Here is a 26,980-nt window from a genome sequence, read left to right as displayed (position 1 = left end):
GCGTCCCGGGTGGGGCGGGACCACTAGTCCAGAGTGGGGAGGGGCGCCCAGGGAGGGCGGGGCGTCCTGAGGAGGGAAGGGGCGTCCCAGAGCGGGCGTTCCAGAACCGGGCGGGGCTTCCAGAGTGGGGAGGGTGGTCTTGGGGCGGGGCGGGGCGTCCTGGGATGGGGTGGGGGAGGTCCTGAGGACGTGGGGGCGTTCCAGGGAGGGGCGGGGCTTTCAGCGGAGAGGCGGGGCGTCCTGCGGGGGGGGGGGACATCTCCGGGGAGGGGCGGGTCCTCAGGGGTGGGGCGGGGTGTCCTGAGGAGGGGAGGGGCGTCCCAGGGCGAGGTGGGGCGTCCCGCGAAGGGGCGAGGCGCCCGGGGCGGGGCGGGCACCCGCAGGGCTGCTTCACCGCGCACGCGCGAGTCGGCCGGCGCGCCCCCTGCTGGAGTACGAGCAGCCGGGAGCGCCCGCCCGTCGTGGCTCGCAGGTGTCTTTCCCCGCCGTGGCTGCCCTGCCGCTGTCAGCACCCGCGGAGCCGAGGCGGGACCGAGGGAGGCGACCGTGCGCCGGGTCAGCGCGCCGGCCGCCGCGGCTCTGACGCCGAGGCTCGGTGAGTGCCACCGGGCGCCGCAGCTCCCACGCTCGCGCTCGCCCCGCCCGCGCCCCGCGCCCCGCGCCCCGGCCCCGCCGCGCCCCGGCCCCGCCGCGCCCCGCGCCCCGCACCCAGATCCCCGCGCCCCGCCGCGCCCCGCCGTGCCCCGGCCCCGCTGCGCCCCGCACGGCAGCCGCTCGCTCCGGCCTGCGCGGCAGGTGCGCATCCCGCAGCGCCCTCCCTGACTCAGGGCTTTGCGGGCTGAGCCCTGGGCGTGTCCCCGCCCCAGCTGGAGCGCCCGAGGCCGCCTCCCTCCGAGGAACTTGCTTTGCCCGGCTGGGACCGTGGGGAGCCCTTTGTGCGGGGCCGGGAGCTGGGGGCGCCCCTAGCACGTTCTGACCCCGCACATGGCTGCTTGGGGCGGGGGCCTGGGACCCCGACCCGGCGTCCGCCCCGCTCACGGCCTCCTTCCCGCGAGCCGCAGAATGGCGGGGCGGGGGCGCGGGGACAGGAGGCGCGACCCTCCTGGCCTGGGCGAGCGGCTGCGACCCCGACGAAGGCTGCAGTGAGCGCAGAGAAGCTCTTTCCAGGCCCCTCCCGGACGGGTGCTCAGTGGTCAGGGGTCTGGGGTCCATGTCTGCTGCTGCGTGACTGGGAGGCCCTGCACGCTTTCTCAGGATTGGATGCCAGGGACCTCCTGAGCACTGAGACCCTGATTGGATCTTGTTGGGGTCCGGAACCCCTGGAACTCCCGCTGGATGAGGCTGGAAGTGTGGAGGCTGGGCTGGGGCGGGTAGTTTCCCCAGCAGCTGTTTTGGGACATTGGACACAACGGTTTGTGATGCTGAAGAGCCAAGGCGGTCCTCCTCTGGGAAAGAGGCTGCCAAAGCCAAACGTTTGGTTCTGATTTTGTTTTGGGGGGCCACACCCGGTTGTGCTCAGGGCTGACTCCTGACTCTGTGCTCAGGGGTCACATCTGGAGGTGCTGGGATCCAGCCTGGGCCGGCTCTGTGCAAGTCAGGAGCCCTCCCTGCTGTGCTCTCACTCAATCCTGGTCTCCTTAGGGAATTTGTTTTTAAAAACTGAACCCTGGCTTACATAGCGGCAGAGCCACACCTTTCCCTGTGGAGGGTGATCTGACCAGACCCCCAGGGAAGTGGAGGGTGGGGGTGGGGTGTGTTTCTAGGCGACTTGGGGCCTCCTGCTGCTGTGCCAGGTGATTCCATGAGCCATTTTCTCGGTCTCCCAGGGAAGGCCCAGGGGAGCCCCTGCCTGAGTTCTACTGAAGACTCTGCTGCCAAGGAGAACATTCAGAACCCCGGGGAGGTGGGTCACTGCCCCCCTGCGTGGCGACAAAGGCACTGGATGTGGCCTGCCTGGGGATGGAGCCTGAGAATGACTGAGTCACAGTCCTGGTGACATCAGACTGGAGGATAGTGCTCTGAGACCTCCAGAAAAGCAGTGTCGGTTGGGGGGTTGGGGGGGCCCAGAGGCAGACCCAGTCTTCAGCCAGGCCTGCCTCCTGCTCTGAGGCTGGGCAGGACCTGAGGAGGTAGAGACGGGGGGACACGGTGGGGGCAGATGGAACCCCAGAGACCAGACCCCTGTGGGAAGGTGTGGACTGGGTCAGGCCCTGCCCTGGCACCCTGGAGCAGTGCCAGTCCCCCGGAATGGTGGGGGGAAGGGGCTCCAAGTTGGAAAGGATTTGGAGTTGGGGGTTGATGGACCTCTGCAGGGGTGAGAGACTCTGCCTCATTACAGAGGGTGTGTGTCCCACTCTCCCGGGAATCCCTGTCACCCGCTCCAGGGTGCTGAGTTCTTGCCCATCTCCCCTTTGGGCCATGCCTTCAGCTTCAAAATAAATACTTCAGTGCTTAAGGCATTGCTCACCACTGAGCCTTCCCCAACACAGAGCAGAAGTAGCCCCTCAGCACTTCCAGGGTGCCCCCACACCCAACAACTGTGTCTGTGGATCAGCCACCCACCAGGGGCTCCAGCGTGGGCCCTGTGACACCCCTGGCCCCCAGCTCTGGGCAGGGAAGCCAGCAGTTCAGCTCGCCCTGGGCAGTGGAGGAGGCCCATGGGGGCCTGGCTGCAGCCTGCGTCCCCTCCGACAGGCTGGGCGCTGCCCGCCTCGTCATGCAGGATTCTGCACCACGGCCAGGTGCTCTCTGCTGCCCGTGGGCACTTGACTGCATCACTCACAGAGCCACACATTACTGTCCTGGCCTATTCTGGGGAGGGCCTCTGTGCTCTGTGCTCAGGAGTGGCTCTGGCTGGGCACAGGGCCTGTATGTGGGTCTGAAACTAGGACGAGGGTCAGCTACTACCTGCAAGGCGGGTGCCTCCCCCTGCGCGATCTCCACAAGCTCTAGAACTTTCATCTTTTTCTTCCTTCCCGAACCTTCCCTTCTTTTTCTTTTTCTTTTTCTTTTTTTTTTTTTTTTGAGCACAGAGAGCAGTGCTCAGGGGCTTAGTGCTCCAGGGTCCCTCCTGGGGGGGGGCGGGGTTAGGCAGCCACAGGGCTCTGCTCTTCCCTGGCCCGAGGCTAGGGAACTTTGACCTTTTGGTTTCTGTCTGCACCCAGGTGTGCTCCAGGATCGGTCCTGAATGGCACAGTCTGGATGGTCCGCTGGGTTGTCACTGCAACTTCAATATAGAAATTTTTTGGTTTTTGACTTTTTTGGATCACATCCCGTGATGTTCAGGGTTACTCTTGACTGTGCTCAGGAATCACTCCTGGAGGTGCTCAGGGGACCATACGGGACGGCGGGCATCAAACCTCGGTTGGCCGTGTGCAAGGCAAATGCCGTATCAGCTGTACTATCGCTCCAGCCCAGTATAAAAATGTTTAAAGGGACAAGAAGCAAAGTAGGCAGGATTCACGCTCTCCTGGGATTAATGGTAAAATATGTTTTGTGAACACGCAGCCTCCGCGTCTCCAGCCTCTGTAGAAACGCTGGGCAGACGGAACCCAGTCCTGAGCCTCTGTGCTCTCGAGTCCAGGAGCACAAAATGTCCCAGGGCACTGCCCAGGGCGTGAGGGAAGACAGGTGGCACAGGAGGAAGCCACTCTGGGCGAGGGGACACGTGGGCACTCTGGTTCTGGAAGCTCCAGCCTGGAAACGCCCCGCGTGCCCGTTTCCCCCCAGTCTGTCCCGTGCATATGTTGGCTCCTTCTCCTTGGAGGGACAGTCGGAGTGTGCCGGCCCAGCAGAACTGAGCTAAACAGTGGTGTAGACAGCCATCTGTGGGGAAAGGACAAGGGCTCCAGGTGGGGAAATTTCCACGAGAGAAGACCTGACTGTCCCTGTCCCACGAAGCAGCAAAGGTCAGCCTCTGGCTCAGAGCAGGTCCTGTGGGGCGTCTCCTTTCTGGACCGGGAGGTGGCTGCGGCGGTGGCTTGACGTGCCGGGGTTCCGGCTCGATCCCCAGCACCACCACATCTCCAGGTCCCCCCGTGGAGAGGCGAAAGAGAACCGATCTCCTGGGGCCGAGTGTGCAGGCTAAGACACTTGCCTTGCAGGTGGCCAGCCCCGTTTAGACCCCCTGAGTGCAGAGCTGAAACTAAACCCTGAGCATAGCTGGGTGTAGTTTACCCACCACCGTCCCCCAAAAGAGAATCCCCTTGGGGAGCTACACCTGGTGGTGCTTGGGGGCTGCGCCCTGAGGGGGTCCGCTCTGCAGAAGCTCAGCACACAGCGTGTCCCCAGATGCTACTGGCCTCCTACACACAGAATGCCATGCTGGCCCCCTGAGCCAGATTTCCTGCCCGCTAAAGTCTTTATTTTTTTTAGCTTCTGGGCCAGGCTGGAGCGATAGCACAGCGGGTAGGGCATTTGCCTTGTATGCGGCCGACCCAACCGACCCGAGTTCGATTCCTCTGCCCCTCTCGGAGAGCCTGGCAAGCTACCGAGAGAATCTCGCCCTCACGGCCAAGCCTGGCTAACTACCCTTGAAGTATTCGATATGCCAAACACAGTAACAACAAGTTTCACAATGTTACTGGTGCCCGCTGGAGCAAATTGATGAACAATGGGTGCTTAGGACTCATTCCTGGCTCTGCGCTAAGGAATCACTCTGGGGGGCGCGGGTTGTCCTACAATATATGGTGGGGGTATGACGTGGACTGGCTGTGTGCAGAGCAAGCATCTTACCTGCTAGATTATCTCTCTGACCCAGGTAAGCCAAGTAAAGCCTTTTTTTTGCGGGGGGGGCACACCCAGCAATGCTCAGGAGTTTTTCCTGGCTCTGGGCTCAGGACTCAATCCTGGCAGTCCACAGGGGACCATATAGAATGCCATATAGGATCCAACCCTATCACTTGGACTGAAGTTATTTGTTAAATTATTTAATTATTTATTCATTTATTTATTTATTGCTTTTGGGGTCACACCTGGCGATGCACAGGGGTTCCTCCTGGCTCTGCACTCAGAAATTACTCCTGGCAGTGCTCAGGGGACCATATGGGATGCTGGGAATCGAACCTGGGTCGGCTGTGTGCAAGGCAAATGCCCTACCTGCTGTGCTATCACTCCAGCCCCCTTAATTATTTATTTTTTTAAATTGAATCACAGTGAGATACACAGTTGCAAAGTTGTTCATGGTTGGGTTTCAGTCAAATAATGTTCCACTACCCATCCCCTCACCAGTGTACGTTTCCCACCACCAAATTATCATGTATGTCCCTTTACCTACTTTCAACACTCAGCTCGTGTTCAGCGTGATCATTTCCAGCTGTTATTGTCATACTGGTTCCTTCTTTATCCTAACCACCTAAAGTGTTTTTTTTTTTCTTTTTGGGTCACACCCGGCGATGCACAGGGGTTACTCCTGGCTCTGCACTCAAGAGTTACTCCTGCCAGTGCTCAAGGGACCATATGGGATGCTGGGAATCGAACTCGGGTCCGCTGCGTGCAAGGCAAACGCCCTCCCCGCTGTGCTATGTCTCCAGCCCCACAACCTAAAGTTTTTTAAAGGAGAAATATGTGCCTGTTGAATTTCCCACCATTCCTTTACCCCAGCAGCTTGCCTGGACTCCCCAGGGCAGAGATCGGTGGGGGGCTTCCTGTGGGGGCTGCTGCTTCCCCGCCTGGTTTTGCTGTTGCTGTCTGTGCATCTCACATGCAGGCGCCTCTGGGTCAGACACATTCGTGTACTTGCTGGGTCCCACCCAAACCATCGATCGAAGCACATGCCTATCGGGACGCCCATCCGACACAGGGGCGTGCCTACCACGTGCCCCCTTGTGAAGGCTGCAGATGTGTCCCTCCAGCTCGGGCCCTGCTGCTCCATCTCCACGCACATGCACACGCATGGATCACATGCAGTCCTGCCCCCACGTGCCCTGTGATGTCTCTGAGATCATCCAGGCAGACTCTCCAGCCTGTGGCTGCCACGCCGGCCTCTGTCCTTGCATGCATGCCGGCTGCCTGCCGCCCTGCTCCCAGTTCTCCGAATCTCGCGTGCTTCTCAGCCGGCTTCAGTTCCAGCAGGCGTGTTGTACTCGCTCTGCAGGCTGTGAGCTTCCGTGAGTAAGTGCTGTGCCCGGAGCCTGGCAAGGTAGGACCATGGTTCTTTCCAATACAACGGCCCAAGCTTTGCGCCGTGGCAGTATCGTGGCCAGCGAGGTTTAAGCAAGGTGTGATTATTGCTAATTGAACACTTCCCACACAGCCGGGGTGATGGTACAGCAGATAGGGCACTGGGCTGCGTGTCTGACCTGGGTTTGATCTCTGCTACCACAGATGGCTCCCTGAGCCAGCCAGGAGCCATCACTCAGTGCAGCCAGGTGTGGCCCCAAGACAAAAGAACATTATGGAGTCAGAACAGTAGTACAGCGGGTAAAGTGCTTGCCTGGCAGGAGTGATCCATAAAAGCAGAGTCAGGAGTAAGCCCTCAGCACCACTGGGTATGGCCCAAACAGGGGGGGAAGGGGAAAGTTGTGAAAAGCACTTCCAGACCCTTCAGACCTGGGGCAAGTGGCCCTCAGCTGCGACTCCAGGAGGAATTCTGTTAGTTTTATATATATATATATATATATATATATATACACATATATATATTGCATAAATCCTAAACAGCTACAGATTTGCCCAGCAAACACCCCTGAATTGCTGGCCCCCAGATCTTTCACAGCATAGGTAAGAGGGGGCTCAGGATGGTGCCCTGGGCGGCCTGACCTGTGCCCAGGAAGTCCAGAGCAGAGTGCTGGGGCTGTCGTCTGCCCTGCTCCACACAGGGACCTTCCTTCCTGCCTCACCTTCCCCTCTCTGCTGACCCGGCTTCTGTGGCAGGGCACTGAGCCAAAGTAGGGTGGGCACAGTGAGGCAGAGGGGTGCCTGCTGCAGGCAGAGACATCTCTAGAAGCTTCCAGGCCTTTCTGGGCCACATACAGCAGTGAAAACTGTTCTGCACGCGCCCATAGAAATTAGGGCACTTCCCGGAGTAGGCAGTGAGCAGAGGGAAACGCAGCTGTGTGGACTCTGCCGCCCTGAGTTCTGGGGAGCTCGGAGCAACAGGTGCCGAAGGAACACCAGGGCTGGCAGGACCCTGAGATCCTGATGAACAAGTAACTGGAAAATTCCTTCTGTGGGGAGTCCAGTGTGCTCTGGAGTGCCTCCATCTGCCCTTGCCCAGACCACTTCAGCTGTTCACTCGTAAAGCAAACACTGAACTTCTCGGCAGTCTGCGAGAATGATGCTTGACATTTCTGCCGTGAGCAAACACTCTTCAGTAGGAAAGAGAAGCTCCCTCTCCTTCCTGGCCACCATCAAGGGGTTCTGGGACTTGCTCTCATGGAGGCCAGCCTTCTCGTGGAGTGTTTGTCTCAGCAGCCCCCCCGGGCTGGGTCTGGCCAGTGGCCATCACCACTTCTAAGGGCCCCAGTGTTGAGTGCTTCCAGCAACGGACACTTCCTTTCCTTGTGTCCATCCGCTTTCGTAATCAACAAACCCTCCAGATCGAGTAATTGGGGAACTCTCCCCTTTAAGTTCCCTCTACTCGGTCGGGCACAGGGCAACAAGGGACGGGCTTAGGGTGGCCTGGAGCGGGTGTGGCTGGCTTGGCCGTGAGGGCCCCGCAGGCTCACAGCGGGGTCAGCCAGCTCTCTGGCCCCCACCTGAACGCTCCGTCCTGGTGTCCCGCTCACAAAGGCTCAGGGAGTTCCCCAGCTTGGAGCAGGCCGGCTGCCCTCTCGAAGGTGATGCGCCTCGTGTCTGTTCCGCTCCTCGATTTTCTTTTTTTTTTTTCTTTTTTTGCTTTTTGGGTCACACCTGGTGATGCACAGGGGTTACTCCTGGCTCTGCACTCAGGAGTTACTCCTGGCGGTGCTCAGGGGACCATATGGGATGCTGGGAATCGAACCCGGGTCGGCCGCGTGCAAGGCAAACGCCCTACCCGCTGTGCTATCGCTCCAGCCCCTCCTCGATTTTCTGACCCAAGAGACGCTGTGCGGTATTTCCCCGAGTTTGGTTCACACAGGTTGCCCTAAGGTGTTGCCCAGGCCCCTCCCAATGTCCTGCCTCCAGGGTCACCCCGCTGCTCTCCAGAGACCACCCCGTCCCTCCCAGGCCCAGGTCACTGCCCGCACCCAGGCTGTCCTGCCTGCCACAGGACAGGAGGGAGCTGGGGCCAGTGCTGGGCTCGATTTTTCCAGAAAGGGACTTCTCTGTCCAGAAGGCTGCTTTGTGGTTGTTTTTGTTTGTTTGCTTGTTTGTTTTTCGTTGAATTACTGTGAATCATAGAGTTACAAAGTTATTCACGATTGGGCTGGCTGGAGAGATAGCACAGTGGGAGGGCGTTTGCCTTGCCTGCGACTGACCCGGGTTTGATTCCCAGCATCCCATATGGTCCCCAAGCACCGCCAGGAGTAACTCCTGAGTGCAGAGGCAGGAGTAACCCCTGAGCATCTCTGGGTGTGACTCAAAAAACCAACCCCCTCCCCCTCAAAAACGACAAAGTTATTCATGATTGAGTGTCTTTCTCTCTTATCTTGATTGAGTTCCAGACCTGTGACGCTCCAGCACTGTCCCTTCCCGCCACCAGTGTCCCCAGTTTCCCTCCTGCCCACAGCCTGCCTCTGGCACACTTTCTCCGTTTCTGCTTTCTGACGCTGTGGATTACAGTACCGTTACCACTAGGGTGTCGTGCCTGTCACTTTACTCCTTTCAGCGCCCAGTGCTGACCAGAGTGACCACTTCCCTCTCTCCTCCCCTCCCCCCCGCCCCCCACAGGCAAGCTTCTCACTAAGGTCCAGTTTCTGCTGCCACTGGCCTTCGTTATTCCCTTCCTGTGTTTTTTGGTTTTGGTTTTGCTCTGTTCTCTTTTGGGTCACACTCGGCGATGGCAGTGACTCCTGGCTCTGAACTTAGGAGTCACTCCTGGCGGTGCTTGGAAGGACTATATGGGATGCTGGGGATTGAACTTGGCTCGGCCGTGTGCAAGGCAAACGCCTCAGCCACTGTGCTGTCACGCTGGGCCTCTGTCTCTGTCCTGCGTGTAAGATCGATCATTGTGCCCGACCCTCTCTCTCTGTATGACACGGCCAAGGCCGTTGTTGCTGCCCAGCTGGCCTGGCCAGCCCGAGGAGGGGGGTGTCCTTGTGTGTCTTCCTGCGCTGTGACCCCTCAGCCCTTTCCCATCTGCCCTTCAGCCCGTGCCTCCACCTGGTGGACTTGGGGATGGGAGCCGAGGACTCCCGGGCAGTGCTCAAGGGCCAGCCCAGCAGCACTCGGCAGGTCTCCAGAGCCAAACCCAGCAATGCTGGGGATAGAGCTCAGGGCCCATGTCCCCAGCCTGGCATTATCACCCTGCCCCCACCCTGGTGACTTTAAAGAATATGTATAATTTATTAAGTTGTGCTAATAACACTTCACACTGTCTTAGCTTTAATTTCTCTTTTGTTTTCAGCCCCTCACAGCGATGCCCGGGGCTGGTTCTCATGGCCCTCAGAGGATCCTGTGCTGGGCTTAGCTCTGGGCCTCCTGCATATCCTGGGGCTGGAGAGATAGGACAGCAAGTTGCGATCTGGGTTCCATCCCCAGCACCGCATACGGCCTCCTGAACCCTACCATTTGTGATCCGACCTTAGCTCGAATTCCCCGGCACTTTAACCAAGTAACTCCTCAAAACCCATGTTTTGTTATGTTTAAGCTGCTCTGGGGCCCCTCCTTGTGGCCGTCAGCGCTGCTCTCTGCTCTGTGCTCGTGGGTCACTCTCAGACGGGGAGTGTGGTACTGTGGGGTCTCACTGGGGCTGGCCGTGTGCGGCACAAACACCCTCATCCCTATGCCGTCTCTGTGGACCCAGAGCTGTGTCCCAGATGCTGTGTAAATCGCCCCTGGTGCTTGTCCCTGCCATGCTGTTCCGAGCACCCTTCAGTGCAGACATGTGGCTTGCGGGCCTCTGTCCGCTGGGTGCTCGGGACCACGTGGCACCAGACTCACAATAACAACCTGTAATCCCAAGTGACACCTAGTGAGGCCAGCCATGGGGCACGGACGGCAGCGTGTGCCATCTGTGGGGTCTGACCCTTTAGCTGGGTGCTGTGGGTCAGGCCGGCCTGTGCAGGCACTAAGTCACCGCAGGGCTGGCCCGTGCCCACAGCCATTGCTATTTTGATTGGGTGCTCCCAAGAGCCTCGGCTTCTGTTTCTGCTGCTGCTCAGGCTTCCGGCCTCTCTATTGACCAGGTCCAGGGACTGTACCCACATGAAGCAGATCAGAGCCTGCTAGTGACAGTGGCTGCTCACTGTGGAGGCCTCTGTCCCAGTCCTCACAGTTACAGCAGGAAAAACTGGTTCTTGGGATTTGGGGGTGGCCAAGCGCATACATCGAGCATGCATCACGCCAGCCGGTCTCGCAGGGAGCTAGGCCGGCTCAGGGCCTCTGGAGCTCTGCAGCCCATGGCATCTCCAGCCCCGGGACAGCCCAGTACTCGCCCTTGACTGAGTGCGGCAGCCATGGGGTAGGCCAGTACTGAGACCAGCCCTTCCACCTCGTGCCCTGCTGAGTCGCTCAGGCGTGCAACAGAGCCGAGCAGAAGAGGGGGCATGGCCAGTGCGGGTCGCCTCGCACACACGCCGACTCCCCACGTCTGTCTTCAGGCTGGCCAACATGGCGGTGCTCCGGCAGCTGGGCCTGCTCCTCTGGAAGAACTTTACCTTGCAGGTCAGCGGGGCCCCAGTGGGGGACAGGCAGGGGAGGCCGGGCCTGGACCCTGGGGAGGGCCCGACAGGGACTCTGACCCCCATGTGGGGGCTTCTGCTTCTCCTCCAGAGGCGGAAGGTCCTGGTGACGGTCCTGGAGCTGGTTCTGCCCTTGCTGTTCTCCGGGATCCTCATTTGGCTTCGCCTGAAGATCCAGTCGGAGAATGTGCCCAGCGCCACAGTGTACCCGCGCCAGGACATCCAGAGCCTGCCCCTGTTCTTCAGCTTCCCGCCTCCAGGGGGCGCCTGGGAGCTGGTGTACATCCCAGCTCGCAGCACAGCGGTCCAGGGTGTTGCTGAGTCCGTCCGCCGGGCGCTGGGGCTCAACCTCCGACGTGAGTGCAAGAGCCCGGCACGGGGTTTCCCCGGGATGCTGGGAGGGCGCTCGGTGGGTCCCAGGGCCAGCCCCCAACGCTGTCACACTGGCCCTTTGCTCTCCCGCACTTGGCCTTGACCTCTCGTGACCTCTTGCGGCAGAGGCAGGTGGTGGGGCATCGGGGTTGGCTCTGGCTAGAGGAGCCTTTTGCAAGCTGGTGGCTGCCTGAGTAGCCGCACTTAGGAGTGGGGGCTGACCCTGGGCCAGGGACCGGGGGTGTCAGAGGCGTCCGCATGGGGCCTTGCTGCCTGCCCCAAGGTCTTGAGAGTTGCCTGGCTGCCAGTGTCTGCCAAAGCCCGTGGTCGCCCGCCACCAGCAGTGACTCGGGCCCAGCCTTTGTCCGTCTGTGGCCTGCCGTGCCAGGAGGGCAGCTCACAGATCCTGTGTCCCCGCAGTCCGTGGCTTCCCCTCGGAGAAGGAGTTTGAGGACTACATCCGCTACGACAACCACTCCTCAGACGTGCTGGCCGCGCTGGTGTTCGAGCACACCTTTGAGCACAGCCAGGAGCCGCTGCCACTGGCGGTGAGGCTGGGGCCCTGAGGGGAGCACTCTTGGGCCCTCCGGGATGGTGCCGGCCCGGCCTTGCTGCTGTCCAGGCCTCCCGGGCACCACACCTCCAGGGCCCTCATGCCACGTGGCCGGGGACTTGGGGAGGTGACCAGCTATGAGGGCTCCATCCCCAGGGCTGCCAGAAACAGAAAAATGAAAAGAAAGTTGAATTTCCGCCGCTAGATAAATCTTAAGAGTGGAGAATGTGGCTCCAGGCTCTGCATGTGAGGGCCCCCGGGAGGCTGAGTTCAGGCCCCAGCACCCCCAAAACCCCGGTTACTGCCCAGCTATGACCCAAAACAACTACTGCAAAACATTTAAGCTTTTAATGAAAAGATTATGGCTTGGAGTGGTACGCAAGGACCAAGGCACCAGGTGGGCCCGGCTTGATATATTTTTTTTTTTGGATCACACCCATTGATGCACAGGGGTTACTACTGGCTCTGCACTCAGGAATTATTCCTGGTGGTGCTCAGGGGACCCTATGGGATGCTGGGAATTGAACCCGGGTCGACCACGTGCAAGGCAAACACCCTCCCCACTGTACTATCACTCCAGCCCCCAGGCTTGATTTCTGGCATCACTCACGGTCCCTGGGGCACAGAGCCGGGGCAGCCCCTGACACCTCCAGCCTGGCCCCAAAGGCTCTGCTAGTGACTCACACATGAAGCCGGTGGTTCTCGGTCACCCGGGGTGACTGAGGGAGCACGGCTGGGCACATGATTGGGGGCTCGGGGCCCGTGTCCCAGGCAGGGGGTTTCTGGGGTGGTCGTGGCAGAGTGGTGACAAAGGCCCGTCAGAGTTCTCCTGGACGGGACACGCGCCATGGCTTCGCAACACCGTCCCCGCCCCCATCTGACCGGCGGGTCCCGGCGTCTGCCCCGCAGGTCAGGTACCACCTGCGCTTCAGCTCCACGCGGCGGAACTACATGTGGACGCGGGCGGGATCCGGCTTCCTGCGGGACACGGAGGGCTGGCACACCACCTCCCTCTTCCCGCTCTTCCCCAGTCTGGGCCCCCGGGAGCCAGCAGCCCCTGACGGAGGAGAGCCGGGTGAGAGCCGCAAGGACACTACCGGGGGTCAGGCCGGGCAGTCCCATCAGCTGAGCTGACCGAGGAGGGGCCCCAAGGAGGGGTCATTCTCACCGTCAGCTTCTTCTGGGCTGTTCACGCCCCTCATTGTGGCCCACCGGGTCGGACCCATCGGGTCGGACCCATAGTCGCACAGCCACTCATTCAGAGCTTGTGACCCAGAGGCTCTGGGGGCTGGCACCTCACCTCCCCCTGGGGGCCACAGGAGGAGCGGGCTGCCAGGGAGTTGCAGGGCAGCAGTGCTAGTGACCGCTGGTCTCGGAAGCAGGATTGTGGGGGGTCCCTCGTGCAGGCCAGGTCCCCTGGGAACAGAGGGGGGCTGAGACAAGGGTGGGAGCAGCCGGGCCTGCCCCAGGATGGCAGCATCTGGGAGCGGGGGCAGGGAGCTGACAGAGTGCTGTGCCCCCCTCCTGCACAGGGTACATCCTGGAGGGCTTCCTGGCTGTGCAACACGCCGTGGACCGGGCTGTCATGGAACAGCACGCCAACGCCTCTGCCCGCCAGCTGCTGAGCGCACTCACCGTGAAGGCTCAGCGCTTCCCCTACCCGCCCTTCATCTCCGACCCCTTTCTCGTGGCCGTCCAGTACCAGCTGCCCCTGCTGCTTATGCTCAGCTTCACCTACACAGCGCTCACCGTCATCCGGGCCGTCGTGCAGGAGAAGGAGCAGAAGCTCAAGGTACTGGGCCGGGGCACCCCACCCAAGAGGTCAGGCTGGGGGAGCTCAGGAAGGAGCCCCACGGGCCAGGAGTGCTGAGGAGCACGCTGGACGCCCAGCAGCTCGCGGGAGGAGGATGGTGCCCTGGCTCCATGCGGTGTTGGCAGGGCCAGGCACAGAGCGCCCGGCAGCACCGACCTCCAGAATCTCCCCAGCTGTTGCCTCCTTGTAGTGGGGACCTGGGGGCTGGGCCCACACTGATTCCACTGTGCTGAGTCTAAGCCACCACAGCCAGGACAGGGAAGCCCAGACAGTACAGAGCACACACAGTGCACAGCACACACGGTATACAACACACAGTACACAGCACACAGAATACACAGCACACGTTATACAATACACAGTACACACAGCACACACAACACACATTATACAGTACACAGCACACACCACACAGTACACAGCACACACAGTACACGCAGTACATGCAGCAGGCAGTACACTCAGCACACACACAGTACACGTGCACAGCATGGGTAGGTGTTGGGTCACGGCAACCATGGCATGCAGTTGTGGCTGGCATGGCTGTGGCGGGCAGTGGCAGGCATGGGCTGTGGCAGTGTGGCCATGGGGGGCATGGCCGTGGCAGTGTGGCCATGCCAGGCTTTCGTTGGCCCCCAGGAGTACATGCGCGTGATGGGGCTCAGCACCTGGCTGCACTGGAGCGCCTGGTTTCTCCTGTTCTTCCTCTTCCTCCTCCTCATCGTCTCCTTCATGACCCTGCTCTTCTGTGTCAAGGTGAGTGTGGGTCCCGCGGCCCTCACCTGGAGTCCCCGGTCCGCAGAGCCTGCCCACCCTCTCCCCGCGCAGGTGAAGAAGGACGTGGCGGTGCTGGCGCACAGTGACCCATCGCTGGTGCTGGTCTTCCTGGCCTGCTTCGCAGTGTCCACCATCGCCTTCAGCCTCATGGTCAGCAGCTTCTTCAGCAGAGGTGAGGTGCCCTGGGGAGCTGCTGGCGGGCTCCCTCGTCTGTGGCTCGTGAGCACTGAGTGCCGAGCATCTCCAGGCAGTCTCTGCTGTCACTGTGACAGAGGCTTTCAGGCTGAGTGGGATTTCCTCACTCACCCACATGCCCAGCAGCGCCCCAGCCCCCTCGTTCCCGGGGCCCTGTGCCTCGTCCCATCAGTGGCCTCTCAAGGGGAGTCTGGGTAACTCAGCGAGCAACATGTGGTCAACCAGGCTTTCCAGACCAAGGGACAGGCCACAGTCAGCGGCACCCAGGCACCTGGCCGGGGAGCGAGGTCCCACCCAAGGCGGGGCACAGACACTCCATCTCGGAGCACTGGAGGAGTGCCGCCCCTTGCCCTTGTCTGTGAACTATAAGGGGCGCGGACGGCTCTTCCGCGAGCCCTTCTGACCTGTGGCGTTTCCTGCACTGTGAGGCCCCTCGGAGGGACCCTCTGCACCCAGTGCTGTGCCCCTCATCCCTCTCTCCAGTCTCCTCTTTCCTTCCAGCCTCCTGCTCCTGCTCTGGGGTCCCTGTCCTGCCCGCACCCTGTGGGGGGGCACGTCCACGGCAGATGTGCAGCGCGAGTCTGAGGAGGGAGCAGGGTTGTGGGGGGTGAGCGTGCGGGCGTGAGGGACCCCATCCAGGGCTGCAGCAGATGGGGGTCCCCAAGCGTAGCACCCTGACAGATAAGGTTGTGGCCGAGCCCAGCGTCCTGCTGTTCTGAGCTGTGTCCCCACGTGGACGGGTGCGGGGCCTGTAGGGACCATGGGCTGACGCCCTCTGCGCCCCTCCCCTTCTCCCCAGCCAACATGGCGGCAGCTGTGGGGGGCTTCCTCTACTTCCTCACCTACATCCCATACTTCTTCGTCGCTCCCCGCTACAACTGGATGACGCAGAACCAGAAGCTCGTCTCCTGCCTCCTGTCCAACATGGCCATGGCCATGGGGGCCCAGCTCCTCGGGAAGTTTGAGGCAAAGGGTGAGTCTGCGTGGGCAGAGGGTCAGCCCCGTGCAGCAGCCCTGCGGCCCCCAGCCCCAGGGGGCCCCTCTCACCGTGGAGCCGGGGCCCACCCCAGCTGGGCGCATGAGAGGCGAGTTCCCTGCCCACGTGCCTGTCCCCTGGGCCCATGTTTCTGCTGTGGAAAAGGTTCCCAGAGGCCTTGCTGCCACGGCCTGGCTGTTGTGCGTGCCTGAGTGTGTACCTGTGTGCTGTTTGTCATGCATGCGTTGTGTGTTGTGTGCACACGTGTGTCGCGTGTGCTGCTGTGTATATGCTGTGCATGCATGTGTGCCCACTCCTGGGGTAGCTCCTGTGGACCAGGGTGGGTGCAGGACCTCGTGTGTCCGCAGGTGTGGGCGTCCAGTGGCGAGACCTGCTCAGCCCCGTCAACGTGGACGACAACTTCTCCTTCGGGCACGCGCTGGGCATGCTGCTGCTGGACTCGCTGCTGTACTGCCTGGTTGCCTGGTACGCGGATGCAGTGCTGCCTGGGCAGTTTGGAATGCCTCAACCCTGGTACTTCTTCCTGCTGGTGAGTCCCCTGCCTGTGCCCCAAGGCCAGGAAGCACCCCCTGCCCTGTGGTCAGCGTGGTCCTCTTCGTCCCCCTCCCCGCCAGCATGTGGCAGCACGCCCGAGGCCCAACCCCAGTGCCGCTGCTCCACCCCCAAGGGCCAGGGGACACCTCGGCCTCTTCTGCTGAATGTCTCCCGTGTGCCGGGGGTATAGCACAGCCTTGCAAGGGGAAGTTCCCGATTCAGTCCCCGGCACAACAAGAAACAAAGAAAATCCAGGAGTTTCTACCCTCAGCTAATATGGGTCTCAGAGTCATGTGTGCTGGAGGGCCTCGTCCACCCTGGTCCTCGTCGGTCTGTCTGCATCTCCTGTCCCGTGCCGCGTCCCCGCCTGCCGGGCACACCCCAGCATTTCAATGTGGGGCCACATTTGACAGTACCAGGGGCGACTCCTGACTCTGGGTTTGGGGTCTCAGTGCTGGGCCTGAGCGGGCCTCCACAGCTGCCACTCTGGCCTGCCCACGGGGTTCGTATGAAAGGGTGAGCACCTACCCAGACTCCGGGACCTTGCTCCATACTGGCCGGCACTCAGCTCCCCTGCGGGGTGGGGGCACAGCCCCACATGTTGCTGCAACCCCTGTGGCGCCGTGTGCGTGTCTGCCGCGTCACGGGTCACCCCTTCCTCCGTGCGTGCACCCCACGCTCTCTCGCCTAGCCTGAGCTGAGCGGCCCACCTCTGCCCCCAGGCGCGGAGGAAAGCGCTGAATGGGGTGGAAAAAGTACCCCGGGGAGGGCAGCGGGCTGCCTTGCTTATGCCTGGCTCCAAGTGTCACCAGGAGTGATCCCTGAGCACTGCCCGAGCAGGAAACAGGCCGAGGCTCGGTGTCTGAGCGCGGAGGAGCAGCCCTGAGCAGTGGCCTTCCGCCACGTGTCCAGTGCTAGGCAGCTGCCCACCCCGCGGCCCTGACTGTTGGGGTACAGTCTCACCCACACGTGGGCAGTGGGGGCTGCCTGCAGCGTCCCCTCTCTAGCAGGGGGAGGCCCAGGAAGGGCGGCTGACTGCTGTGTCACCCCCAGCCCTCGTACTGGTGCGGAGGCCCGAGAGCAGCTTTAGGGAAGGAAGATGAGGACGAGGACCCCGAGAAAGCCGCCAACACCGAGTACTTTGAAGCCGAGCCCGAGGACCTGGTGGCCGGGATCAAGATCAAGCACGTGTCTAAGGTGCCCTGGGTGGGCCTCGGGGGTCTTGGGGACTGACTCCCATCTCCTCGCGCCCAGTTCTCCGGGGCGCTTCTGTGGGCGGTTGGCTGTGGTAGACAGAGCTGGCGTCCCACTGGGGTAGGCAATGCTAGCAGCCCCCGCCGCCCTCGCTGTAGCTATTCTGCGTGGGGAGCAAGGACAAGGCAGCCGTCAGAGACCTGAGCCTCAATATGTATGAGGGACAGATCACCGTCCTGCTGGGCCACAATGGTGCGGGCAAGACCACCACGCTGTCCATGCTGACCGGTGAGAGGTGGCCCGAGCCGCGGCCCTTGCCCTGGGGGCGTGGGGTGTCCGACAGGGTCCCTGGGTGGAGTGAAGGGCACAGGTGTGCGTGAGGTGAGTACACGCCATGTGGCTGGAAGGGTTCTCAGCAGCCTGAGCCCGGGGGCCCCCCGTGGGCCTAGGTCTCTTTCCCCCCACCAGCGGGCGGGCCTACATCGGTGGGTACGAGATCTCTCGAGACATGGCTCAGATCCGGAAGAGCCTGGGCCTGTGCCCGCAGCATGATGTCCTGTTTGACAACCTGACGGTGGCCGAGCACCTAAGTTTCTACGCTCAGGTGAGGCCCCCGAGACTACTGCCCAGCTGCCAGCCCACGTCTGGGGGTGGCAGGGACGCTGACCTGCGCCTTGCCCTGCAGCTGAAAGGGCTGTCCCAGCACAAGTGCCCGGAGGAGGTCAAACGCCTGCTGCACACCCTGGGCCTGGAGGACAAGCGGGACACGCGAAGCCGGTACCTGAGTGGCGGCATGAAGCGCCGGCTCTCCATTGGCATCGCGCTCATCGCAGGCTCCAAGGTAAGGGCTGCCGCGGGCGCCCCCGGGTCTAGCCACGGTGCCGGGCCTCACGGCCGCTTCCACCCACAGGTGCTAATGCTGGACGAGCCCACGGCGGGCATGGACGCAGTCTCCAGGAGAGCCATCTGGGACCTTCTCCAGCAGCAGAAACGTGCCCGCACCATCCTGCTGACCACCCACTTCATGGACGAGGCCGACCTGCTGGGGGACCGCATCGCCATCATGGCCAAGGGCGAGCTGCAGTGCTGCGGGTCCTCGCTCTTCCTCAAGCAGAAGTATGGTGAGCGGGCGAGGAGGGGCGGGCAGGCTGGGCAGGGAGGGCAGGGGCGGGGCCTGGAGGAAAGGGGCGGGCATAGAAGGGAAAGGGCGGGGCAAGGAGGAAGGGGATGGGGTGGGGCATGATGGGGTGTGGTGTGGGCGGGGCCAAGCAACAAGGGGCGGGAAGGTGTGGTGGTGGTTATGGTGAGCAAGGGACCTGGAAAGAAGGTGGCGACACATGGTGGGCTGGCTGGGCGAGAACTGGGATGGTGAGCAGGGGCGGGGCACGGTGAGCAGGGGCGGGGCATGGCAAGGGGGCGGGTCTCCCTGTTCTGTTCTTCAGAGTAATGGGTTGGGGGGTAGAGGCCGACCACTGAGCGTTGGTGTGCAGTCTGGCTCTGAGACCTGAATACTCAAGGTCACTTAAGTCCACTGTGACTGTGGCTCCAGGCTCATCCAGACAGGCGAGCCCCCTTAGGACCTCAGGACTGGCTACTTCCCTGCACAGCACCCTGCCAATGCCATCACTGGATGTGGCCCCCCAGGCAGTGCTGGAGAGAGAAGGCAGCCTGCACCAGGAGGACCCCGCGGTTCCCCTCTGAGAAAATGCGGGGCTGGGCGCCAGTTTTGTCTGTGGTCACTGGAACCTTGGGAGGGAGTCTGCCTGGGGTCACACTCTTGGAGTGACCTGCACCCCAAGTCCCCTGCGGGGGTAGTCGATGAAACCAGGGGCAGTAGTGAGGGCCTCCTGTGTCCCCGGATCCCTGTGTGAGGACAGGGACGGGGATGCCGGCTCACCAGGGCTCTGCGGCTATAGGTGCTGGCTACCACATGACGCTGGTGAAGGAGGCGCAGTGCGACCCTGAGGCTGTCGCCAGGCTGGTGAGACACCATGTCCCCAACGCCACACTGGAGAGCAATGCGGGTGCTGAACTGTCCTTCATCCTTCCCAAGGAGAGCACCCACAGGTACTAGGGCCCCGTGGCGCGGGCATGGACACCCCATCCCTGAGAGGAGGCACCCCACCCTGCCATGGGCACCCCACCTCGCCAGGACCCCTGGCCGTAGAGGGAAACCAGAGTTCTGCCTGCTGAGGGAAGCTGGGGCAGGGCCTCTGGTGACTCTTCTGCCCATTGTCCTCTTATGCGCTCAGTCCTGCCCGAGGCGCCTTCCCATCAGCCGCCACCTGCCCCTTTGCTAGCTCCTCTTGCCCATTTCATGGTACTGGGACCCACCTTGCTGGTGACTTTCCCCGGTTTCCTGGCTCAGAACCCCTTTTCCTCCGTGACTCCCATGTCCTGTGGGTGTGGGCTCTGCCCTCAGAGTTCCTGGTAGCAGAGATAGCCTAGGGCCCCAAGCCTGGCCTCCCAGTGGGGTCATGGGCTAGGTTGTCTGGGGGTTGTCCCTCAGCCCACACATGGCGTTATAATGTCTTTAATGGCCTTGCCAGTAGCCCCTGCCTCCTCCCTCCCCATTCTGCACAAAAGTGATTATTCAGGAAAGAATTATCTAGAAGGGGCCTGAGCGACAGTACAGCGGGAAGGGCATTTGCCTTGTACACAGTCAACCTGGGTTCAATCTTTGGCATCTCACATGGTCCCCTGAGCACTGCCTGAGTACAGAGCCAGAATAACCCCTGAGCATTGCCAGGTGTGACCCCACTAAAAATTTTTTAAAAAATCATCTAGAAAGGCGTGAAGTGGTCGGGGCTGGAGTAGCACTGTGGGAAGAGTTTACCTTGCACATGGCTGACCGGTTTTGATCCCTGGCGTCCCATCTGGCCCCCCAAGTCCCGCCAGGAGTAATTCCTGAGTATAGAGCCAGGAGTAACCCTGGAGCACCACAGGTTGTGGACCAGAAGCAAAAAAAAAAAAATCAAAACAACAAAATTAAAGAAGGGTGTGGGTGGGTCTCACTGTCGGGGACGCCTTTGCAGGTTCGAAGGCCTGTTCGCCAAGCTGGAGCAGCAGCAGAAGGAGTTGGGCATCGCCAGCTTTGGGGCGTCTGTCACCACCATGGAGGAGGTTTTCCTGCGGTCAGTCAGGCCACGGCGAGGGCAGCTGCTTCATGGGCGGTGGGGCGGAGTCACCCCCGGCAGCGCACCCTGCCCTGCAGAGCGGTCCCCTTACCCCAGCTCCCCTGCTCATCACCTCACTCTGCCCCGAGCCCCTGAAACAGCCCATGTGGGGGGCACACACCAGCGAGCACAAGACTGATCTCATCCCTTCCTGGCGCATGCGTCTGGCACAGGGTCGGCAAGCTGGTGGACAGCAGCTTGGACATTCAGGCCATCCAGCTACCTGCCCTGCAGTACCAGCATGAGAGGCGGGCCAGCGACTGGGCAGTGGACGGCCAGCTGTGCGGCATCATGGACCCGAGTGATGGCGTTGGGGCGCTCATTCAGGAGGAAGGCGGCACCTTCCAGCTCAACAGCGGGGTGAGCATCTGAGACCCTGTCTGGCCTGACCAGGGGTCTGCTTCCCAGGGGCCCAGCGAAAGCGTTTTGCTGGTGGCGGCCACTCCCGGGCACAGGGCAGCATGTGGTACTAAGGCTGGAGCCAGGCTTCACTGAGCTGCAGCCCCTTCCACACCTTCCCCGGGCCCCAGGAGAGAGTGACTGTCCCAGTTTTCTTGGAACAAGATCCCGTCCAGAGCGCACGGCCAGGCTGGGTAGGGAACACAGAATTTTCTGCAGAGTGCGACCCCCTTCCTGAGGGAAACGGCCTCGCTGTCTCTATACTTGGTGGACAGTGAAAGGGGAGCTCAGGGGACAGATTCCCATCTCCTCCCATCGTGTTCAGCCCTGGGTGGGTGGCCCTGTTGGCTGTGCAGGGCTGAGCGCCTCCCAAAGCTCGCCCCCGAATGCGGCCCTGCCCCTGGCTGCCCGCTGAGCACCCCCGCCCCCCGCAGCTCGCCCTGCACGGCCAGCAGTTCTGGGCCATGCTCCTGAAGAAGGCGACGTACAGCTGGCGCGAGTGGAAGCTGGCGGCAGCCCAGGCGCTGGTGCCACTCACCTGCATCACGTTGGCCCTGCTGGCCATCGACTACTCGGCTGAGATCCTCGACGACCCTCTCCTGAGGCTGACGCTGGGCGCGTACGGCCACACGGTGGTGCCCTTCTCCGTGCCCTCCCCGCTGGGCCAGCGATTGGCCGAGCACTGGAAGGACATGCTGCAAGCCGAGGGCCAGGAGCCCCGCGAGGTGCTGGGTGAGGGGCGTCCCTGGGGCCCAGCCCCCTGCGTGCCCACTGCCCTTTGGCCTCCTCCCCCGGGGGTCCTCAGCTCCCGAGTTGCCTTGAAGGAATGTGCTGGAAGGTTTTCTCACTTGCTGCTCTCAGGTCACTTTCTGGCCAGCTGCTCGGATACTTCATTTACTGACCCTCACAAGTCCTAGCTGGGCCGGGATTCTTTTTCTTCCCTTTTTTGGGGGGCGTGGGGTGGGTTAAGGGTGGGACCATCCCAAGGCAATGCTCCAGGTTCACTCCTGGCTGGCTCAGGCTCTGCACTCAGGAACCACTCCTGGTGGAGTTCGGGGGACCCTCTTGGGGTGTGGGCGCCTCCCCACGCTAGCCTCTCTCCAGCCCCGGCCAGGACGGGGGGGACCTTGAGCAGAGCAGGAGGCTGGGCAACTGGAACCTGGCCCCGACCACAGGGACAGTGGGCAGCTGCCCCCGGCCCCCATATCTCGGCCTTGCTGCTCTGGGCAGGACAGGGATTTCTCAGTCACAGCTGCCCTGCCCGGCCCTGCCCTGCTGGCCGCTCCTCAGATGCTCTGTCTGTCTCACAGAAATTAGAGGACCAACGTTAGGGGGACACGCTGGGAGGGAGCCCCTCCACCTGCCCTGCCAGCGCCCCCTTCTGGAACTCGAGGTCTCCAAGCGGGTAGGGCTAAGAGTGTTTGTGGGGCAGAGGAGAAGCTGGCTCGTCCCTCTGACATGGCCACCGTCCCCCAGGTGACCTGGAGGAGTTCCTGATTTTCAGGGCCTCAGTGGAAGGGGGCGGCTTCAATGAGCGCTGCCTGGCCGCGGCGACCTTCCAGACGGAGGGCGCGCGCACGGTCATCACGGCCCTGTTCAACAATCAGGCGTACCACTCCCCGGCCACGGCGCTGGCCCTCGTGGACAACCTGTTGTTCAAGCTGCTGTGTGGCCCGCAGGCCTCCCTCACTGTCTCCAACTACCCGCAACCCCGCAGCGCCCTGCAGGCCGCCAAGGACCAGTTCAACCAGTACGTGCCCGGCTGCAGCCCCGAGGGCACAGGGCTTGTGCCCGGGACTCGCCCTGTGGGCTGGGCTGCTCTTCCCCGGGGTACGTGGCCTCAGAAGCCCACCCCCCTCGGGCAGCCCTCCCCTGGTGGTGACCGGAATCTCTCTGCCCCATCACACCTGAGTGGCCCACCCCCCACCGGACGCGGTGCTTCCGGGGGAGATGAGCCCCCCTCCTGCAGGGTGGTGATGGAGGGTGGCCAGCACTACCCTCTGGGGACAGGAGATCAGGGGAGTGGTTCTCGGGGTAGTTTCCTGGGGCCAGACCCTGGGTCTCCCTGCACTGTGTCGCTCCCATGCCTGTGCCCACAGGGGCCGGAAGGGGTTCGACCTCGCCCTCAACCTGCTCTTCGCCATGGCCTTCCTGGCCAGCACTTTTGCCGTGCTGGCGGTGGGTGAGAGGGCCGTGCAGGCCAAGCACGTCCAGATGGTCAGCGGGGTCCGAGTGGCCACCTTCTGGCTGTCGGCGCTGCTGTGGGACCTGCTCTCCTTCCTCGTGCCCAGCCTGGGGCTGCTGGTGAGGGCGGTGCCCCTGCACTGGGAGGCTGGGCGGCCCCTGGCACTCGCCGGGCAGCCCTCACGGCTCCCTGGCCCCGTGGTGCCCCGCAGGTGGTGTTCAAGGCCTTCGACGTGCACGCCTTCACGCGGGATGGCCACCTGGCGGATGCCCTGCTGCTGCTGCTGGTCTACGGCTGGGCCATTGTGCCCCACATGTACCTGCTCAGCTTCCTCTTCTCGGGGGCCGCCATGGCCTACACGCGCCTCACCATCTTCAACATCCTCTCCGGCATCGCTACCTTCCTCGTGGTCACCATCATGCGCATCCCGGGTGGGCCTCCCCACCCACCCGTCCGCAGGCGCAGCGACCCACCGTGCCCAGCTGATCGCTTTCTGTCCACCCCGCAGAGGTGAAGCTGGAAGAGCTTTCCAGAACCCTGGACCATGTGTTCCTGGTGCTGCCCAACCACTGCCTGGGAATGGCCGTGAGCAGCTTCTACGAGAACTACGAGACCAAGAGGTACTGCACCTCCTCAGAGGTGGCGGCCCAGTACTGCAAGAAATACAGTGAGTCCCCCACGGCCTGCCCGGCCTCCCCCCAGCCCCCTCACCTCTGTGTGCCCCCACCCCGAACGCCACCACAGCCTCGTGTCACCCGCACCAGGGCTCGGCACAGCCCTCTCCCCTCTGAGAAGTGCCCCCAAAGTCCCTCTCCCGGCCCATACCCACCCCCCCAGCCTCTGGTCTCTGTGGGTTTCTGGGACCCCGCCTCCCCCTCCCTTCTTGCCTGCACTTGCAGTTGGATTTGGGGCCACACGCCCAGGCCTCTCCCTGGCACCCTAACTGACAGGACAGTGAAGGCCACATTTCTCTGCACAAGAGCCTTTGTTGATCTGAGATGGCACCCCCCCCATATCCTGGCCATTGTCCCCAGGGCGGCTGCTCCCCACTGGCCGGGGGGACCTTCTGCAGCAGGGTCCTGCTGGGGGGTGGGCACCTAACAGGATGCCTCTGCATCTCAGGGCTCCGTCCCTCCAACCTGACAAAGCAAACAGGGCATCGAGGCACCCGTCATTGGTCACAGCCACACGGCCCCGCACAAGGCCTCACTGTCCCCCGCACTCGGGCCTCGGGAGGCTTCTGCCAGGCAGGATGTGCTGGGTGCTGCATGAGACAGAGGTGCCCCTCTGGTCCCCCCCCACCCCCCCAGAGATCCAGTACCAGGAGAATTTCTACGCTTGGAACGCGCCCGGCGTCGGCCGCTTTGTGGCGTCCATGGCCACCTCGGGGCTTGTCTCCCTCGTCCTGCTCTTCCTCCTGGAGACCGACCTGCTGTGGCGGCTGCGTGCCCGCCTCTGCACCCTCCGGGGGGGCCGCACACTGGTGAGAACCCCTCTCCAGGGCATCTCCACCCAGATACTGGCGTTCGTCTGGGGACAGACCAGCCCCCCTAGAGTGCAGCCCGCTTCCAGCAGGAAGTCACCCCCCCAGACCCAAGGAGGCTACATGTGTCTTTTTATGGAATAATTAGACAGAGGCATATGCCCAAGCGTCCGTGCTTCCCGAGGACCAGGATGTGGTGGAAGAAAAGAACCGGGTCATGGCCTATGGACCGGGCCCCCTGCCGGACACGCCGCTGGTGGTCAAGGAGCTCTCCAAGGTGGGCCTCCCCGTCTCCCCAGGGTGGGTGTCCTCCAGGAGCCCTGGCTCGGCCTCACCCCTTCCTGGTGCAGGTGTACCCACAGCGGACGCCCCTCCTGGCCGTGCATGGGCTCTGCCTGGCCGTGCACAAGGGCGAGTGCTTCGGGCTGCTGGGCTTCAACGGGGCGGGCAAGAGCACGACCTTCAAGATGCTGACGGGGGAGGAGACCATCACGTCGGGCGACGCCTTGGTCGGGGGCTACAGCGTCTGCTCTGACATTGGGAAGGTGGGTGCACCCCCAGGCTCGGGGCTGTGGGCGGCAGGGCGAGGCAGGGAGGGAGCGGACTCAGGGTCGGAGCAGCTTCTGGAGTGTGAGAAGCCCACGGGCGAGGACCACCAAGGGCTCCCCGGGGCCTCGCTACTCCCATGCCCGACCTCCCTGCAGCAGCCGACCCTCCCCCCACTCAGGTGCGCCAGCGGATCGGCTACTGCCCCCAGTTCGATGCACTGCTGGACCACATGACGGGCCGGGAGACGCTGGTCATGTATGCGCGGCTGCGAGGCCTCCCCGAGCGCCACATCGCAGCATGCGTGGAGCATACGCTCCGGGCACTGCTCCTGGAACCACACGCCGACAAGCTGGTGCGGACCTACAGGTGTGTCCCAGCCGCGGCCCTGGCACCACCTGCCCCACACTCCTCCCCCTGAACCCCGACACAGGGGCTGGCCTCGGGGTCCCTGCTGACTCTCCGGCCTCTTTTCTGCCCTCAGCGGGGGCAACAAGCGGAAGCTGAGCACCGGCATCGCCCTTCTGGGTGAGCCCGCCGTCATCTTCCTGGACGAGCCGTCCACGGGCATGGACCCTGTGGCCCGGCGCCTGCTCTGGGACACCGTGGCGCGCGCCCGCGAGGCCGGCAAGGCCATTGTCATCACATCCCACAGGTAGGGGCGGGTCACAGGGCAGCGGGACCGGTGGTGGACGACACCCATCCGCGGCGGGGGCAGCAGCATGAGGCGTCTCCGGGCTCCGGTCACCGACGCGAAACAGCTGGCCTGAGCCGGCCACCTGCCCCCTCCCCCGAGTGGCCGATGAGGATGGCGCCGATAGCTGGGGGAGGCAGGAGCAGTCCGTGACGGCCCGTCCCCCCGCAGCATGGAGGAGTGCGAGGCCCTGTGCACGCGGCTGGCCATCATGGCGCATGGCCAGCTGCGGTGCCTGGGCAGCCCACAGCACCTCAAGAGCAGGTTCGGCAGCGGCTACGGCCTGCGGGCCAAGGTGCGGAGCCACGGGCGGCAGGAGGCGCTGCAGGAGTTCAAGGCCTTCGTGCACCTGACTTTCCCAGGTGCGTGTCCAGCCGGTCGCCCCTGCCCGCCCCCAGCGCCCCCCCCCCGCCCCGTGGGCCCTGACTCCGCCTCTCCCTGGGCAGGCAGCGTCCTGGAAGATGAGCACCAAGGGATGGTCCACTACCACCTGCCGGGTGAGGACCTCAGCTGGGCCAAGGTGAGCACTGGGGGGGGGGGGGGTCTCTGACTTGGCTGGGCCATGGGGAGTGCCGTGGGGGCGTCCCTGACCCGGCTGGCCCACAGGAGCAGGTTTTTTTTTTTTTTTTTGCTTTTCGGGTCATACCCGGCGATGCTCAGTGGTTACTCCTGGCTCTGCACTCAGGAATTACACCTGGCGTTGCTCGGGAGACCATATGGGATGCTGGGAATTGAACCCGGGTCGGCTGCATGCAAGGCAAATGTCCTCCCCGCTGTGCTATCTCTCCAGCCCCCCACAGGAGCAGTTTCTGCACTCATGAGCCCTCGGGCTTTTCCCAAGGGGGTGGGATAGGAAAGGTTCAGGGCATTGGGGCCTGGACAGGACTCAGGGTGAGTGCAGGTTTGCACGCAGGAAGCCCCAGTTTGAGCCCTGCCCCGCACGGTCCCCCAAGCACTATAGAGAGTGACCCCCAAGCACTTCCAGGTGAAATGGAAGCGAAAACCAGTCTGTACATCAAGGGCTGTCCGGGAGTGGGCTGGGTGCGTGGGCGCTGAGTTGGCACCGCCGCCCCCAGGTGTTCGGCACCCTGGAGAAGGCCAAGGAGCAGTACGGCCTGGACGACTACTCGGTCAGCCAGATCTCGCTGGAGCAGGTCTTCCTCAGCTTCGCGCACCTGCAGCCGCCCCTGGAGGCCGAGGGCCCCTGAGAGCACGGAGGGCGCGGGCCCCCGACTTCTCTCCCTGCTCCTCCCTTCAAATTGCCCCTTTCTGTGGCATGCGACGACCCAGTGTGCCCGG

The 26,980-nt window shown here is 62.7% G+C and overlaps 1 protein-coding gene across 1 annotated transcript; it reads left to right on the top strand.

Moving 5' to 3' along the window:
- Positions 1-414: 414 nt before the first annotated feature.
- On the top strand, positions 415-26,980 carry ABCA3 (ATP binding cassette subfamily A member 3). The gene is made up of 31 exons (XM_056135216.1): positions 415-595; positions 10,683-10,746; positions 10,855-11,119; positions 11,556-11,683; positions 12,598-12,763; positions 13,221-13,480; positions 14,141-14,257; positions 14,330-14,450; positions 15,273-15,446; positions 15,818-15,999; positions 17,058-17,201; positions 17,357-17,486; positions 17,648-17,802; positions 17,884-18,039; positions 18,109-18,319; positions 19,115-19,265; positions 20,234-20,332; positions 20,548-20,734; positions 21,208-21,505; positions 22,250-22,523; positions 22,873-23,077; positions 23,170-23,389; positions 23,467-23,625; positions 24,269-24,441; positions 24,590-24,718; positions 24,792-24,986; positions 25,169-25,356; positions 25,472-25,642; positions 25,853-26,043; positions 26,128-26,201; positions 26,758-26,980. The coding sequence occupies exons 2-31, from the start codon at positions 10,693-10,695 to the stop codon at positions 26,887-26,889; spliced, it is 5,109 nt and encodes a 1,702-aa protein (XP_055991191.1). The 5' UTR covers positions 415-595; positions 10,683-10,692; the 3' UTR covers positions 26,890-26,980.

This window comes from Sorex fumeus, unplaced genomic scaffold (assembly GCF_029834395.1).
Source record: "Sorex fumeus unplaced genomic scaffold, SorFum_2.1 ptg000110l, whole genome shotgun sequence".
NCBI classification, from domain to species: domain Eukaryota; kingdom Metazoa; phylum Chordata; class Mammalia; order Eulipotyphla; family Soricidae; genus Sorex; species Sorex fumeus.
This window is presented reverse-complemented; position numbering and strand designations above follow the sequence as displayed.